The sequence below is a fragment of the Drosophila yakuba genome, chromosome X, assembly GCF_016746365.2.
Source record: "Drosophila yakuba strain Tai18E2 chromosome X, Prin_Dyak_Tai18E2_2.1, whole genome shotgun sequence".
Taxonomy (NCBI): Eukaryota; Metazoa; Arthropoda; class Insecta; order Diptera; family Drosophilidae; genus Drosophila; species Drosophila yakuba.
In genome coordinates, this window is record NC_052526.2 from 17,943,581 (window position 1) to 17,959,404 (window position 15,824).

At 46.2% G+C, this 15,824-nt stretch overlaps 3 protein-coding genes across 3 annotated transcripts; 2 read left to right on the plus strand and 1 right to left on the minus strand.

Moving 5' to 3' along the window:
* The first annotated feature begins 3,727 nt into the window (after window positions 1-3,727).
* Window positions 3,728-7,426, plus strand: LOC6525861 (ubiquitin carboxyl-terminal hydrolase MINDY-3 homolog). The gene is made up of 6 exons (XM_002101645.3): window positions 3,728-4,422; window positions 5,224-5,357; window positions 5,422-6,145; window positions 6,245-6,404; window positions 6,462-6,621; window positions 6,679-7,426. Exons 1-6 carry the CDS (start codon window positions 4,044-4,046, stop codon window positions 6,823-6,825), a joined length of 1,704 nt encoding a protein of 567 aa, XP_002101681.1. The 5' UTR covers window positions 3,728-4,043; the 3' UTR covers window positions 6,826-7,426.
* Window positions 7,427-8,431: 1,005 nt separating this feature from the next.
* Window positions 8,432-13,075, minus strand: LOC6525862 (fl(2)d-associated complex component). Its single transcript, XM_002101646.4, has 5 exons — window positions 12,159-13,075; window positions 11,462-12,104; window positions 10,153-11,281; window positions 9,475-9,889; window positions 8,432-9,340 (listed from the first exon to the last, which is right to left on the minus strand). The coding sequence occupies exons 1-5, from the start codon at window positions 12,856-12,858 to the stop codon at window positions 8,748-8,750; spliced, it is 3,480 nt and encodes a 1,159-aa protein (XP_002101682.1). The 5' UTR covers window positions 12,859-13,075; the 3' UTR covers window positions 8,432-8,747.
* Window positions 13,076-13,742: 667 nt separating this feature from the next.
* Window positions 13,743-15,508, plus strand: LOC6525863 (succinate dehydrogenase [ubiquinone] iron-sulfur subunit). Its single transcript, XM_002101647.4, has 3 exons — window positions 13,743-14,140; window positions 14,209-15,028; window positions 15,093-15,508. The coding sequence occupies exons 1-3, from the start codon at window positions 13,891-13,893 to the stop codon at window positions 15,298-15,300; spliced, it is 1,278 nt and encodes a 425-aa protein (XP_002101683.1). The 5' UTR covers window positions 13,743-13,890; the 3' UTR covers window positions 15,301-15,508.
* The last annotated feature ends 316 nt before the right edge of the window (window positions 15,509-15,824 follow it).

Genomic DNA, 15,824 nt, shown 5'->3' on the forward strand with positions numbered 1-15,824 from the left:
TTTTGTTTTAAGTTTCTATTATGCTAGTTTAATTAATGCTTTTGCGGTTTTGCAAACCCTATCCCATCATTCCATTCCAACGCAAGCGATGTGCATCCCAAGCAAAAACTATAAAAGAAAACTGCCACTTTCTTGAGGATTCAGTAATGTTACATAAATTAAATATTATAAATAACTAGTTATACACGATCGCGAGCACCTGACGATTCCTCGAGTGCAGGCGGCCAGAGCTCCTCGGGATTTCGGAATTCGGATCCGAATTCGATTGGTATCGAAGCCGCCGGAAGGCCTCAGTCCCCCCGCTTACAGGTTGTAAATACGGACGACGTCTTATATAAGTATTGTAACTCCTTTGTGTTTTTGTATAACTACGAGTAGAGCAACCAGAATCCGATTATAATGCGTATATAAATGAAATTACATCGAGTCCATACCGATTTCGATGTGGATTCAAATTCGGATTCGAGTTTTGTAAGCAATCGCGTTATTTGTAAACTTTTAGTAGGCAGTGTTTTATACAAAGAAAATAGCAAGGAAATAACCAAGAGGAACTTAATCTATTTATATAATGTAAAACGAACGCAATCTGTACATTAAAATTAACAACATGTTTTTAAATTACATTATAGTTGAAAAGAAGAAAAAAAACCCAATTAGAAAAGAAGGCAGACGATTTCTCGCTTTGTTCACCATTAATATTTGTAAAATATCAATAATCCCAATTAGCAAACCGATCAAAGAACGAATTGTGGAAAATATAACTATAGCAACGCAACTATCAGACAGATGAAGACCATTAGCCCATTGACTAGTACCACTCAATAACAATAACTGAAAAGTAAAACGAACAAACCAGCAACATTCGATCTAAAATAATAATAATAAATGCGAACATAATGTTAACGTAGCCGATTAGCCTTTAGATCACATATAGCGCATATTTTACACAAGCGTAGTGAACCGATTTCCAAACTAAATTTTCCAACGCCACTAATCCAAATTACACAGATCCATAAGTCATCACCTACACCAAGACTATTGGAGAAAGTTTTTATCACCCAGTCATTATTTCAGTTATCTCAAGTAGATAAGTTTTAAATTTGAACAAATTCCCACTATATATTAGATCTCAAAATTTAAGATCGTACACCTACCTTTTTGCAACTACTTTCCTCTTTTAAATGATAAAAATCGAAAATCTCGACTTTGCGTAGATTTTTAAGATCTGTCCCATATCATTTAACTGCCACTGACATTAGGTTTATTTTAGAAAAATATTAAGAACTAATTCCAATGTTAAGGATAGTAACACGTATATGCAGATTTATTCATTTCAAGATACGATTCAGTTTCCACCAATTTGGTCGTAGGATTCCACTATTTCCCCCCACAAGACATTCATACAATTATTTTTGCACCCCGGCGTGTATATAGCCATACACTGGATCATCCGGATCTGATCGGGATGTGGATGGAGTGCGGCTATATCATCTATCAGCTTCCCGCTCGGATCTGCACCACATGCATAACATACATATATAGACAACTCCCATATATATTTACAGAAACATATTAAAATTGAAGCGGACATAAATTAATATTTAATCTTAAGTCGGAAATAAAACATTACCTCATACTTTAAAAACTTATGAAGACAGTTACATGTAGAACACTTGAAAATATATAGATTATATACCATATACACGATAAATATAGGCCATTTTTTTGTAGCAATCGAACTTAGGCTTTATGAAATTCTATCATTTGTGAATCGAATAGCAGACATGATTTTCCAGTTGTGAGAGAAAAGCGGGAAACCGGGAAACTGGGAAACCGAGAAAAAGTGCAGTTTAAATGGGGTGTTCCTTGTGAAGAACTGGAGGGCAGTGTACTATCTCCCATCCCGGGGAATCCCCCATTGACATTTTTCTCTGCTCATGACTCTTTGTACATTTTTGCACTGTAAAAATAAAATATTAAACGTATAAATATATAAATTGCTTGCTAAAAAGTTTAAACAAACAAATGGAAAACGCGCAAAGTTTAACATAAAATATATACATACATGAAGCGACGTTATTTATATATACGCCTACAGAAACATGCAAAAAAAAAACTATTATATACAACAAAATATATACATACATATATAAATATATATATATATACAATACTTATTTACATTGCGTATTTTAGCGTTTTATTCGACATCGGAAATAAAAATAAAACCAAAAACCAATCGTAGAAACGCTACAAAAGTGTTCTTTTTAACGAAAAAAAAAAATACATAAAAAAATACTGAGAGCGGAAAATAGAATATTAAATTAAGCAACAGAAAATATTTATACACTGAGATGCAGCGGCGAGTTGAAAGTTTGAATATAAAAAGAAAAAACAGATGGGAGAGCGACAAAATTTTAATTGAATATTTAATTTTACAAAAGCATACATGTTTTAATTCCCATTCGCTGTAAATATTAAGCAACACACTTTTCTGGCGGGCTTTTTTGAGTTTTTTCTCTTAAATTGCAAACTGTCTCCACAATTCGGCCACAGCCCCCAGCCACGCCCCCTGAAACCAATACCACTACAATGCAAAGCTTTAATTATTGCCACACACAAAGAGACACACCCACACAGCAATGCAAAAGTGCTTTAAACAAAAAAAATACGTTTCTCTTAAGTAAATTAAAAAACTTTTTACAAACAGACGAAACACAAGAACACAGAAAACAAGAACTCTGCCAAAATCAAGCTAATACAGACGAGAAAATAAAAAGTAAATAAAAGCCGACATCTTCTCTAAAAAATAGCAACAAATTGTAAACAAGAATATAATACAAAACTAACTAATTATACATAAATGATAAAATAACAAATAACGATTTGATGAGCAGAACGAATAACAAGAATGGAAAGAAATTAAAAAGCTTATTTTATATATTCAAACATACAACAATAAAATAAACCAAAATGACCATTAATGAACTAAATTATATACGAACCGAAATATAGTGTATATGAATGATTTTTAACCATGTAAAGAATTTGAACCAGTCTCTTTCGAATTTTATTCGTTTTCAAACGGTCCGAAGAGCAAGAAGCAGCAGCACACAGAGTTAGTGAGGGTGAGAGAGGAGAAGGGCTAGAGCAGCGCATTATTATTAACTAATTTAATATGCAATATATCTACTATATTTAAAGAAAACCAAAATAATACAAATAAATGAACGAAGAAAATAAAAAAATATACACCGCAAAGGAGATCATAAAATGAACACATTTTAAAACAATGAAAACGAAACGGAAAAAATACAAAAAAAAAAAACACTCAAATAAAAAAGAAAAACAGAAGAAAAAAAAGACATAAAAACTGTTAGTTTTTCTTGTTTTAATTTTAATCTAGATTTGCATTCCTTTTGGATGAGGCGACAACTCTGTTTGAGACAATCCCCCGATAGTCGCAACTATCTTATCGATATTCAACGGAGTATTCAACGGGCAAGCTTTGTCTAAATGGCGGAACAAGTTCTATTTGTAGTATGAGTATAGTACCTATGAGTATACATTTGTTTAATCTAATTTTATCTATTTTCTGCTAAAAGGAACTGATTACTAGTTGAACTGTCTCTTGCTCTATTTGTAGTCCGCCTAATCGATTACTTTGGGATTTGCGCACACTCTGGCCACACTACGCCACACTGTTGCACTAGCCAATCGATAGGCTCGATAGGATGTGTCAAATAACGCCTCCTGCTATCGATATCAATCAAGAAAAAATAAAATTTATTAAATAGAATTGTACATAGGAAATTGTGAAGCTCGGAGCGAAAAAAAAGCTGGGTTAGCCGGAAATGCCAACCAAGTTGGTGGGCTAAAAGAGTGAATCCTAACTAGAGTTAAAAAAAAAAACGCGGACGAGGAGCAGCAGGAGAGTAGCAGCTGACCACCAGTGGACCAGTGGAGGAGCGACCGTGCGAGCGAGCGTAGCGGAGCAGAGCAGTTAGAGTAGTGTTTAGCGTTCAGTTGACCGTTTAGCGGACATGAACGAGGAAATTGTGCGGGAGCAGCGCGGCGGCGAGGATTCCTCATCCTCCGTCATACCGAAAAGTCCAACGGCATCGGCGTCGATGACGTTGGCCTCGGCGGCCTTGGAATCGCACACGACGACCACCATCACAACCGCCAGTAGCAACCCCCCCACCAGTGGAGCAGGTGCATCCGTCTCGCCGTCCTCTCCATCTGCATCGGCATCAGCATCGGCATTAGCTACAGCATCAGCATCGGCGTCCAGCGGGCAGGAAAGGCAGCCGTTGCAGCTGCCCCTGCTGAATGCCACCGATATGCGCGAACTGCGCGAAATCAAGCAGTTGCTGTGGGGCGACAATGTGCGCGAAGATGTATTCAAGCGTTGGTCTCAAGGTAACCACCACCCAATCAACAGCCCGTCCCCCCACCTCCCCATCCCTCGCCCCCCTTCCCCTGGCATGTAGTATGCACCACCACCCACAGTGGGGCAAAAAGCGCGCCCTTTTTGCGCTCGGCAAGGCTGCGTCCAGTTGGAATGGGCGCTTCTATCTTCAACTTGGCCCAGGTCATGTTCATTCATATTTACTCGTGTTTTTCAAACAACAACAAATTTACTGTTCGCTAAGAATAGAAGCTTAGCACAGGTTTTGTTTGGAATATTTCTGCCAAGAAACAAACATGAAGATTGTAAATACTCAATTTCAAATCACTGCCAAGACTTATTTTCAAAGATTTATTTATTCTTCGTTATCTTAGTTTTTTTAATTTGGCATAATTGCTTACTTATTTTACCACCACAAGTAGTTATAGTTATTTATGACTAACTGCAACTTATGACAAAGAAAAGTTAAAGCCAGTTTGCCTGTCTTCAAATTTTGAGATAAATACATGATTATAATTTCAATACTCTTTGTTCAATGTTATCGTTAAGATAAGAGTAATAAATATTATCTTTCAAGTACCATTCCTTGTTATCATTGCAACTACTTTTGATTTGTCTGCTATTCAAAATGATTAGCTCATTAGACAACCAATAAATTGCTGGTTAAGTGCCATTATAGATATGTATATACAAGATTTGCTGGCTTTATAAAAGTTGTTAAAGATTACCGTAGTTACTATCCTTTAATTTCCCCTCCTGTTCACATTACAGTACCCAATTTCCAATAATACTTACAATAATTTTACCAACAGGATTCGAGTTTAGTAAAGTGGAACCGTCTGCATTGGTGCAGAAGCAGGGCGGTCCTTGTGCTGTGATAGCGCCGGTGCAGGCGTACTTGCTTAAGATTATTATCATGGACTTGCCAGGCGTCAAGTTGTCGGAGGTGGGTCAACTTCTACTACTAGATTACCGTAGCTCGTACCTAGCTAATCTCCACAATTATACAGATTCCCCTGGACAAATCGCAGAACCTGCTGATCCAGGCATTGTGCAACATCCTGAAGAATTGCCGGGCGCCACGCTACCGCATCGTCCATCTCTTGCGCCGTCGTGGAAATGCTACAGAGGCTGGATCAACCAAAGAGCGCTCGCCAGTTGGCGAGGCAGGATCTGCTCCAGCTGGCCAAGCGGCAGGATCTTCCGAAGAGGTGGAGGTGGCGGCTGAAGCCACTCCCGCCTCGGTCAACGACTTATCCCAGGACCTGCAGCTTGATCAGGATATGCACCGCGAACTGTCGCCGGATGAGTTCCACGAGCGCCTGCACACGCTCCACTTTGACGATATCGCCGCCGTGGCCCGCTACTATATGGAGAACTACGGCCAACTGGCGCACACTTACGGCGTGCTGCTGTTCATGTACTCGGTGTTCCTTACCAAGGGCTCGGAGCTGGTCGCGGCCGATATATCGGACACGTCGGAGCCCCTGATACACAGCACGTACGGCTATGGCGGCCAGTCGCTGATTAACCTGATGCTAACTGGGCGCGCGGTCGCCCATGTCTGGGATAATGAGCAGGATGTTGGTGGACTGAAGCTGCGCGGCATCTGTGAGCAGAGCGACATCGGCTTCATAACGCTGATGGAACAGATGCGTTACTGCACCGTGGGTTCCTTCTTCAAGAACCCACGCTATCCCGTATGGGTGATGGGGTCCGATACGCATTTAACCGGTTAGTCATCCAATAATCTACCCGTATTGATAGCGCTTTGTGCGCCTTGTGCCCTTACCTTCGGTTCTTACTAATTGGAGTGTTCTTATCTCTCCGCAGTTCTGTTCAGCAACGAAAAGAGGCTTGTCTCGCCAGAGACGCCCTCGGAAACTGGTCGTCGCATCTTCAAATCCTACGACCCGGAGGGCAACAATTTCATATCGACCACTATGCTGCGCGAAGTTCTCGCCGCCTTGAATCTGGTCAGCGAGCCAGCCTAGTAAGCTTAACCCAAAGTCGTTCCCCAAAGTCGGATGCTAATCGTTCCCTTTTGCAGTGTGGCTCTCATGCAGAAACGTCTTGATCCGGAGAACTTGGGCATTATACTGCTGAATGCCTTCATGGACGAGTTCTTCCCGCTGGAGCGCCGCTCCACGCCGGATACGTTTGAGCTGATGCACTACAACGGCATACCGGGCTCCAATGAGAACAACAAGGTAAGCAGTGATGGTCCATTTATTTTTGAAGCGCTTGCTAACGAACATTCATTGCAGGTGCGCTACTATTGTGGATCGGCCATTTTGCTGGAGGGCGATCTGAAGTCGATCTGCACCTCAAACCCGATGGTCACTTGCCTGCAGACCAAGTGGCCAAACATCGAGATAAACTGGCACGACGCCCATATGCCCTCCTTGAATTGACGTCGTCATGGGGGACAGAAAAAAATGCAGCAGAAGATTGACCAGGGTCGCATGGTACACCATGGACATGGTACTGTGATGAAGAAACCACTGCTGTAGATGCATGAAGACGCGATTGCACGTTTTTATTTCACACACACACACTTCAATTGTTTTTTTTTGTATTTATTTGAAAATATTTGAGAAACTGCTGGAGTGGAACGCACCAACCAAACCCATTAACAAACCCATTCAAAAAACACAAAAGAAAAACAAAAAGCAAGAATAGCAGCTAAACACTAACAGATTCGCTTCGGAAAAAGCTGCAGCCATGTTAAGGAATCCGCAGGAGAGTAGAAGATTTACGCCAAGCGTTAAACCCACACAAAACGCCCCAAGAAAATTTCCCAACATATGCATAGTTGTATGCAGCATGGAAATGGAAAACGGAGTCGTGCGGGCAAAAGAAAGAACATACATCTTAAAGAAAAAAAAAAAAAAAACTCAAATCTAATTTCGAAAATTGTACGTTTAAATTTGCATTGCAAAAACTAAACTCAACTAAAAATACAGGCAACACAAATATACCTTTATGAATAAACTAAAAATCTAAAAGAACAAATCGTAATTGAGCATTAGACAAACCAGAGAGAGAGAGAGAGAAAGTATGAACAAAATTTGTTTTTGGCCTTTTAACAAATTACTTGTAGTGTTAAACAATTTAATACAATTAAATAAACACGGATGCATTGAAAACGAAAACAGGGCGCAGAAAAGGGCATATTTAAATCCAACATTAAAGCGAAAGAGACAGGGAACAGGGAAAGAAAGAGAGAAAGTGTGGGAGGGAGGGAGAGAGAGCAAAGCAAAGATTACTTCAAGTGAAACAAAAACTAAGTATAAATTAACAAGAGTAATAATTCTATTTAAAATAAACAAGAAAAATCCAAAATCCCATCAAACTGTTGTGCGTTTTTTTTTTGTAGCAGAACCTACACGATTTCACATTTTTCTTCCTAAAGTGCTCATAAATATGGCATTCAGTGTGTCAAATAGGCGTCCCTATACCCTAGTTTTCTTGCATAGTGCTAACTGTATACCCTAACTTCACTGCAAAATCGGTGGACTCACTCATTTGGCTGCGATACAAAAAAAAATCTGTAAATCCGGATATTCGGAAATCCGGAATCTTGCTTTGTTCCTTTGCAACAGCTTTTCCATCGCATGTGATAACCCAACACCAAACCCAAATTGTTTCAGTCTAGGATCGTTGCACATACGTATGTAGGTATTAGGACTGAAGATTGGGTAGCGCTAATCAGTTAGGAGCTCTTAAGATGTAAAATGTTTGCAGATTATTCCATGATGGCTGAGTTGCTTATTACGAATAACCTAAACATACACGATAGCCATTCTGAATGTATTTATTGAAGTAACAAATAAATTAACATTATTTTCGGCACTAGGTTTCTTATAAAACTGTTCCAACGACAATGTAATAAATCTACTATTGAAAATACCAATTGTTTCCCATCCTTTCTTTGCTGCATCATCATAAGCCACAAGCATCAGAACTTCTACAATGCATCGAGTTTAGGGAGCACATGAAAATTGAAATTACACTTTGTTTATAGGACGACACTTTTTATTAGAACATGTATTAATGCAGTTGATATTCACAATTTTGTATAATTCATAATCAATTCATAATTCACAATTTTCCTGATTCAATTCATAATCCAGAATTAATTCACAATCTTTACAATTCGATCAATAATCCACATAAAGTTATTTCATACAATTTAAGCTTATTCCAAAAAATCCACCTAGTAGTGCTCCCGTTTGGGCCTTTTGCCCTCATGCCCGCCCATAAAGATCTGTATATCCAGTCGATAGTGGCGTGGCTTTCGGTGCCGCCCCTGCCGTTCGCCGGGCATCGGATCTCATTTGACATCCAGGAGCCTGCGCTGGAACATTTGCATGGCCAGGTTGCGCAGTCCCTCGCCCACAATGGGAACACTACGCGGGAACTCGCATTCTCGCGCTGGCAGACCGCACAGCTGGCGGCGCAAGCGCAAATCCTGGCGAGCACTTAGGGCTCGACTGCCCGGACCGCAGACATTGCCCACCAATCGCTGGCGCTCGACGGCGGCGCTGCGAAGACCCATCTGCACGCAGGCCAGTGGCTCCAGCTGCTGTTGGCTGGCCAGGAATTCGCGGTAGTCGAGCAGTGGCGAGGCTATCTTAGCCGGCGGCTCCTGGTCGCCATCCAGTTCGCGCTCCCTCTCGCGCTGCTGGCACTGCTCCTTCTCCTGGATCAACTGCTGGCGCGCCTCCTCCATGACGCGACGTGCGTAGCTCTCGCCCGCCATGCCAAACGATATGCCCATGTCGAGGAGCACGCGATGTGGCTGCCATCTCTGCTTGGCGGATGTGCCGCGGTCCACGCCCTGCTGCGCCGCCTGTGCTTCGGTGGCCTGCTGGCGCGTCTCTGCTATCAATCCCTGCCAGTCTACGCCCAAAGCATCGCCAATGCCTGTGAAATGGGAGTGGAAATTGCATATTATGACATTGCATTCATCACATAAATGTGACCATAAACCTAAGTTTATAGTATTGAAAAAGGAATTGTTACCACCATGCTCACGTTCGTGGCTCGCATTTTCTCACCTTTGTGCCGCGCATCCTCCTCCAGCTCGCCATCGGATATTTCCTCAAAGTCCAGCACCTCGTCCACCTCCTCGCCCTTAATCGGATGCCCTGCCACACCGTGGAGTCCCTCGCTTTTGACCTCCTCTGCATTGGTGTCCATTTCCTGCTCCGTCTCCGTTGGCAGTTCGCTCTTGGGCCGCACCTTGTCCGTTTTATTGAGGATGTCATCGTCGCTGTCGCTAATCTCGCTCAGCTCACCCTCGACGGCGCTGGTGCGGATTGGCTCCTGCTTAACTGGATTGCCCTCGGAAGTCAGCGACTGATTCAGGTTTAGATTCTGGGTCGGCGAATCCTGGGCACCCAATTCGGGTGTGCCTGCCGAGTCCTCAGACGCATCTTCCTGCTTGATGCACACAGTGTTCAGTTTGCTCACCTAAAACAACGATTGAGGAGGATTACAATAAAAGAAAATTTATTACTAATGGAGTGTAATGGTTTTTACCATTTTCCGATGAAGACAATGACTACGCTATTTCACAACGGTTGGCAAACAATGGGTTTTAAATGGATGAACGTTGGACTCAGCTAACAGAAACGCATGCATATAACTTATAAACAAAGATGAAACCATAACCCATAGATATGATAGGCTGACTCCGATGTCAAGGCAGCGAAGTAAACGAAAAACAAGCGCACCTGAGCCAGTATTCCGGGATTAGTGGTGGCATTGGCGGCACTTTGAGCCGCCGCCTTCGCTGCTGCCACTGCTGTTGTGGCCGCCGCCACTGCACTCGCCTGTGCGGCTGCATTCGGTTTGGCTGGATTGATGAGTGGATTCAGTAGCGGTGTCTGCGTCGGTGAGACCAGCGGTGCGTGCGTGTGCTTCTTGAGAAAGGTGGAGGAACCGGGCAGACCGCCATCCCGGGCTCCCAGTGCGCCGCCATCGCGGGCAGCTCCGTAAGGCAGTCGTTTGTGCGGAAATCCGCGGGAATAGCCGCCTGGTGGTTGCACCGGCAACGTCATCAGCGGTGGCGGATGTGATCGGTAGCCGGGCCGCTCGCCGTGATCGCCATGACCGTGGCCACCTCGCCGGAATCCTCTGCCGGATCCACGTTCGCCCCTCGGATGCACATGGTGGTGCGGCGAAGCTGGATGTGGATGGGCTGGTGGTGGCGGGGCATCATCGTTATCCCGCCAATCGCCTCCAGTGTTGGACGACTGCTGCTGCCAGGCGCGTGGTTTCTCACGCTGATCGTGCTCCAACCACGCGGGCTCGTTTTTAATAGACGGCCGCTCGCCGCCAGCGCCTCCGCTTCCAGTGTCCGGCCGATCCTCGCGATCTCGTTCACGTTCCCGATCGCGCTCTCGTTCTCGTTCCCGCTCTCGCTCCCGCTCGTCGGCATCCCAGTCGGGCTCCGAAGCAGAATGGTGCTGCTGCTGCGATGGAGGTCCTCCTCCGCCCGAATGAGCTGGTGGCTTGCCCCGCTTGGGACCGCCTACAAAGCCACCAGGTCGACCAGGAGTTCCACTAGGTCCCCCTGGGCCGCCACCAGCGCCATCCTCCTCCCACTCGCGCTCCCACTCCGGTCGAAAGTCGCCACGGGGTCCAATATTGCGCTCCCTTTCACGGTCACGCTCTCGCTCCCGATCCCGCTCCCTGTCCCGGATTAGACGTTCTCGCTCATCCGGATAGAGGGTGTCTTCCGTTTCAAGGTCGCGATACTCGCGTCCTTGCAACTCCCGTTCCCGCAACTCGCGTGCTTCTAGCCAGGCTTCTCGTTCCCGCGACGAATAGCGGGCATCCAGATAGGCGCGTTTGTAGGCCCTAAGAAAAGGAATTTCCAAGTGATGGATTAGCTATTAGGTTATGCAGATTTCAAGGCTATAAACAGAAATGACAAAAGGTTCACTTTTTGCTACCTAGATAGGCAACCAAGTTCAGGTAAGAGCAAGAAGTGGTACAGTTACTTTTCGTGGAATAATTAAGTGCTGACCCTTTACTGACCTCTCACGCTCCTCCTCGGAGTACAGTTCCCGCGGATCGCGCATCCTGGGCGCATAGTGCTCGGGCAGGGGACTGAGATCTCTGCGCCGATACCTGCGCATCTCGTCGATCAGCCCGTGGCCATGGCGTTCCTCCAGATACTCTTGCTCACGCTCATAGGGATCCAGCTCCCGCTTATCGCGCACATGACGACCGCCTCTTTCGCGCTCTCTTTCCCTTTCGACGGTATCCAGGGATCGCTCCCGGCTGCCATATGGCGGTAGATCCAAGTCTCTACCGGGACCACCGCGCTTGCCACCCTCCTCTTCCTCCTGGCGGCGCAATTTCTCGCGAGCCAACCGTTCCCGCTCCCGTTGACGTTCCTGACAGCGAGCCAAGGCCTCTGCGCGCTCCTTGTCCCTGGCTGCCTCACGTTCTGCACGCTCGCGCTCCCGATCCCGACGATCTCGCTCCCGCAAGGAGAGATCGTGGCGTTCACGCTCCCTTTCTCGTTCTCGCTCACGCTCCCTTTCCCGCTCCCGTTCCAGGGACGGAGTACGTCCACGTGCGCGGGTCTGGATGATGATCTTCTCCCGCGACATCAGCTGGTGATGCATACGCGAGGATGAGCTGCTGCTGCCGCCTCCAAGACCAGAACCTAAGCCTGAATGTAAAGCAATATTAATATGTAATATATTGTTTATCATCTGATAGTTACCTGGACTCTTTTGCCGCTTTCCCACGATGTCCTGGTGGATGCGAATTTTGGTGGTGGTGGTCGTGCTGCTGCTCGGCGGACTCCTGCTGCTGCCCAATCGATGATGGTCTCGCTCCCTGTCCCGTTGGACGACACGCAGCTTGTCCCGCTCCCGTTGCTCCTTGCTGGCGGCCCGTAGTCGTTTCCGCTCGGCCAGCTTCTTCAGCTTGGCCCGCGTCGTCGGCGACAGGGAGCGATGGACGTGACCACTGAGCGCGGCGGCGGCGCGTTTCTTCAGACGCGCCTCCTTCAGCTTCCGTTTGATGTGATTCCGCTTGGCCACCAGCTTCTTTTGCACATGATCCCGTTTGTCTCGCTTGCGACGCGACGACGAGGGCTCATCTCCGGACGAGCTGCCGCCGCGCCGTGAGCTCTTCTTTTTGCGATGATGCCGTTCCGCGGATCGTGGATGATGTCCATGGCCGTGGGGATGTGGATGCCCGTGGACGCTGCCACTGCCAGCGGGTCCACCAGCGCTACCAGGTCCGCCCACTCCTCCGCCGCCGCCGCCACCGCCCACGCCCTGCTCGCTGTCCGTGCTGCTGTACGAGCTGCTCCCGCTGTCCGAGTCCGAGGTGGAGTCCGAGCTGCTTGAGTGCGTCGCACTGTGGCGGGCGGCCTTCTTGTAGCGGCGCAGCGACTCCTTGGCCTTCTTCTCCATCGCCGCGATCTCCGCTAGCCTGCGCGCCTCCGTTTTGGCTGCTTTCCCTTCGTGCTCCTAGGTAAATTCAACGCGGCGATTTTGTGGCTTATTACGGAGTATCCAGTGATGTGATGTCCTTGCTCGGAGGCGCTGTTTTGCTTTGTTGTCAGTTTGTTGGCGTTTTCCTTTTCTCTTCTTCTTTATTTTCATCAACTTCTTCTTGTTTGGAGTTGCCGATAGTCGATCGACACGAGCACGCGCATATCGCTTACCGATAACAGTGTTGGTCAGCACGGCGGCACATATCGATTGTTAATCCAAAGGAAAACGAAAACATTTAAGTTTGAAAAATTGCTTAAAAAACATTTTATTAACAACTTTTGTTTTAAAATTTTCCATTTTTGGCACGTATATTGAATATTTCGAATTTTTATATTTCTTTGTTTTGTTGTTTCTGGTTAAATGAGTTCATTTCTGGTAAGAATAACGGTTTCGATTTCGAAATACCGGTTCAGCATATCTACCCGGTTTTGAAGCTGTTGGCCAACCGGGTATAAGCTCTGATTTGAACCTGATTTCTGATACATTTTTAAACATGATCTTTTCCTTAATTTTTTGTTTAATACTTTAATACAGCTTAACTTTCAATACACTGTTTTGCTTTAAACCTAATTAAATCTGAAAAATGCTAAATTTAAGTTTCTGAGGAAATTTTTGTGTATCTTTGTTTAAAAAACATACAAAACCCATTAAAGTGACTTCAAATGGCACGCATCCAAAACATTGTACCAAGCAGCCTGTTTTACCACTTAGTTAAAGTGAAATTTTCATTGGCAAAAGGTTTTCCAATATAACTGGCTGTGCTTCTAGCGTCAAGTCGTATTACTGGCACTTTTCCGACTTTTCCTCAGTTTTGGTACATGGCTCGACAACTTAACACATCACTTCACAATCGCTCCCAACTAAAAGAATAAAACTGTGTTTTTTATAAGTAATATTTTCAACGGCTTTTTAAAACCCTAACTAGAAGTCTCATTCTGGTGAAAACCGATGAATTTGCTGCGCCGGCAGCCTCGGCTGCTAAGTAAGCGGTCCACGTGGCTGCTGCGGGATTACTTGGTGGCCAACGGAGATGTGTCCAAACCCGTTTCCAATCCTGCGGCGTCTATGTCCTCCCTATCGATATCCGGACCAGCGTTGGCTGCCGCCGCCTCAGTATCCGCAGTATCCGCCGTATCCGCCGTATCCCTGGTATCCAGGTGCACCCACTCCAGCTTCCAAGGAGGTGGACAAGGAACAGGTGGGTCCAAAGGGAAGAGTACTTCCTTTTTGGTTGTCATATGTGTACATCTCTGTTATTCATGAAAGGAGGAAGAGCCCGCAGAGGATCAGTCACCGGAGGAGCAGCAGCAGCAGGAGGAAACGCCGCAAGAAGACAATACTCCGGAGGACCAGCCCCAGCCGGATCCGCCAAGCCGGGAGGAGCAGCCGCCGCCGGATCCGCCAAGCCCGGAGGAGCGTCCACCGGAAAGCCAGCTTCGGGCAACGCCCCAGCAGCTCCTCCGCCTCCGCCTCCTCCACCGCCTCCACCACCTGCAGCAGGCAAATCTGCACCCCCCATGAAAGCCAAGAAACCGCGAATGAAGACCTTCGAGATCTACCGCTGGAAGCCCGGTGATCAGCCGCAGACGCAAACCTACTCGGTGGATCTGGAGCAGTGCGGCGCCATGGTGCTGGACGCCCTGATCAAGATCAAGACCGAGTTGGATCCCACGCTGACCTTCAGGCGCTCCTGTCGCGAGGGCATCTGCGGCTCCTGTGCGATGAACATCAATGGTACGAACACCCTGGCCTGCGTGTCGTCCATCGACCAGAATGAGAGCAAGTGCTGCCGCATCTATCCACTGCCCCACTTGTATGTGGTGCGGGATTTGGTGCCGGACATGAGCCAGTTCTACGACCAGTACCGCTCCATTCAGCCGTGGCTGCAGCGCAAGGATCTCAAGCGCGAAGCTGGATCGGCACAGTATCTGCAGTCGGTGGATGATCGCCTGGTGCTGGACGGCCTGTACGAGTGCATCCTGTGCGCCTGCTGCCAGACCGCCTGTCCATCCTACTGGTGGAACAGCAACAAGTACCTGGGCCCCGCCGTCCTCATGCAGGCCTATCGCTGGGTCATTGATTCCAGGTGAGTTGGCTTTGCTAGTTGGTTGCTAAGTAGTTTCCCCCAATTTACTGAAATACGCTTCTAGGGACGAGGCCACCGAGCAGCGACTGGACTTCCTCAAGGATCCGTGGAAGCTGTACCGCTGCCACTCCATCATGAACTGCACCAACACGTGCCCCAAGCACCTCAATCCGGCTCGAGCCATCATCCAGCTGAAGCAGCTGCTCGTGGGTCTGAAGAAGAAGGGGAAGCCCCAGATCAAGACCGACGCCCTCTTCGCTGGAAAGGCATAGGTGCACCAGTGTGCGGGATGTCGACATAACGTTAATGGGATTTACATATATTTAGGCAACACTAACTAAAATATAGTACCAATCTGTACACAGCGGGCAATATACCAAGGACATAGCCTATCACACCATATTTGAATACAGGACTTAATGGACTTTATGGACTTTACGATGGTTAGGTAGCGAACCAATAAATGCTAAATGGAAACTATATATTTCGTTTGAAAGTCGATGAGGTGGAGTGAAATATTCTCAGTTTTCTTCTCTGCACCATCATATATGGAGTTTTCCTGCCAGGAATGCTGGCCAAGATCATGTCGTCTATTAATTGATCAATTGGAAAACAATCTTACAAATGTCAGCATGGATACAAAATAAAGCGATCGTCGGGCAGATGGATTGCAGTTGGACAGATGAATGCAACTGATACCAGCATTTCCATGCCCCTAGACCCTAGATACCGATCCCAATCCCGATCCCGATCCCGTTTCCAATGCCCACTCCGATCCGGATCTCGATTCCGTGTT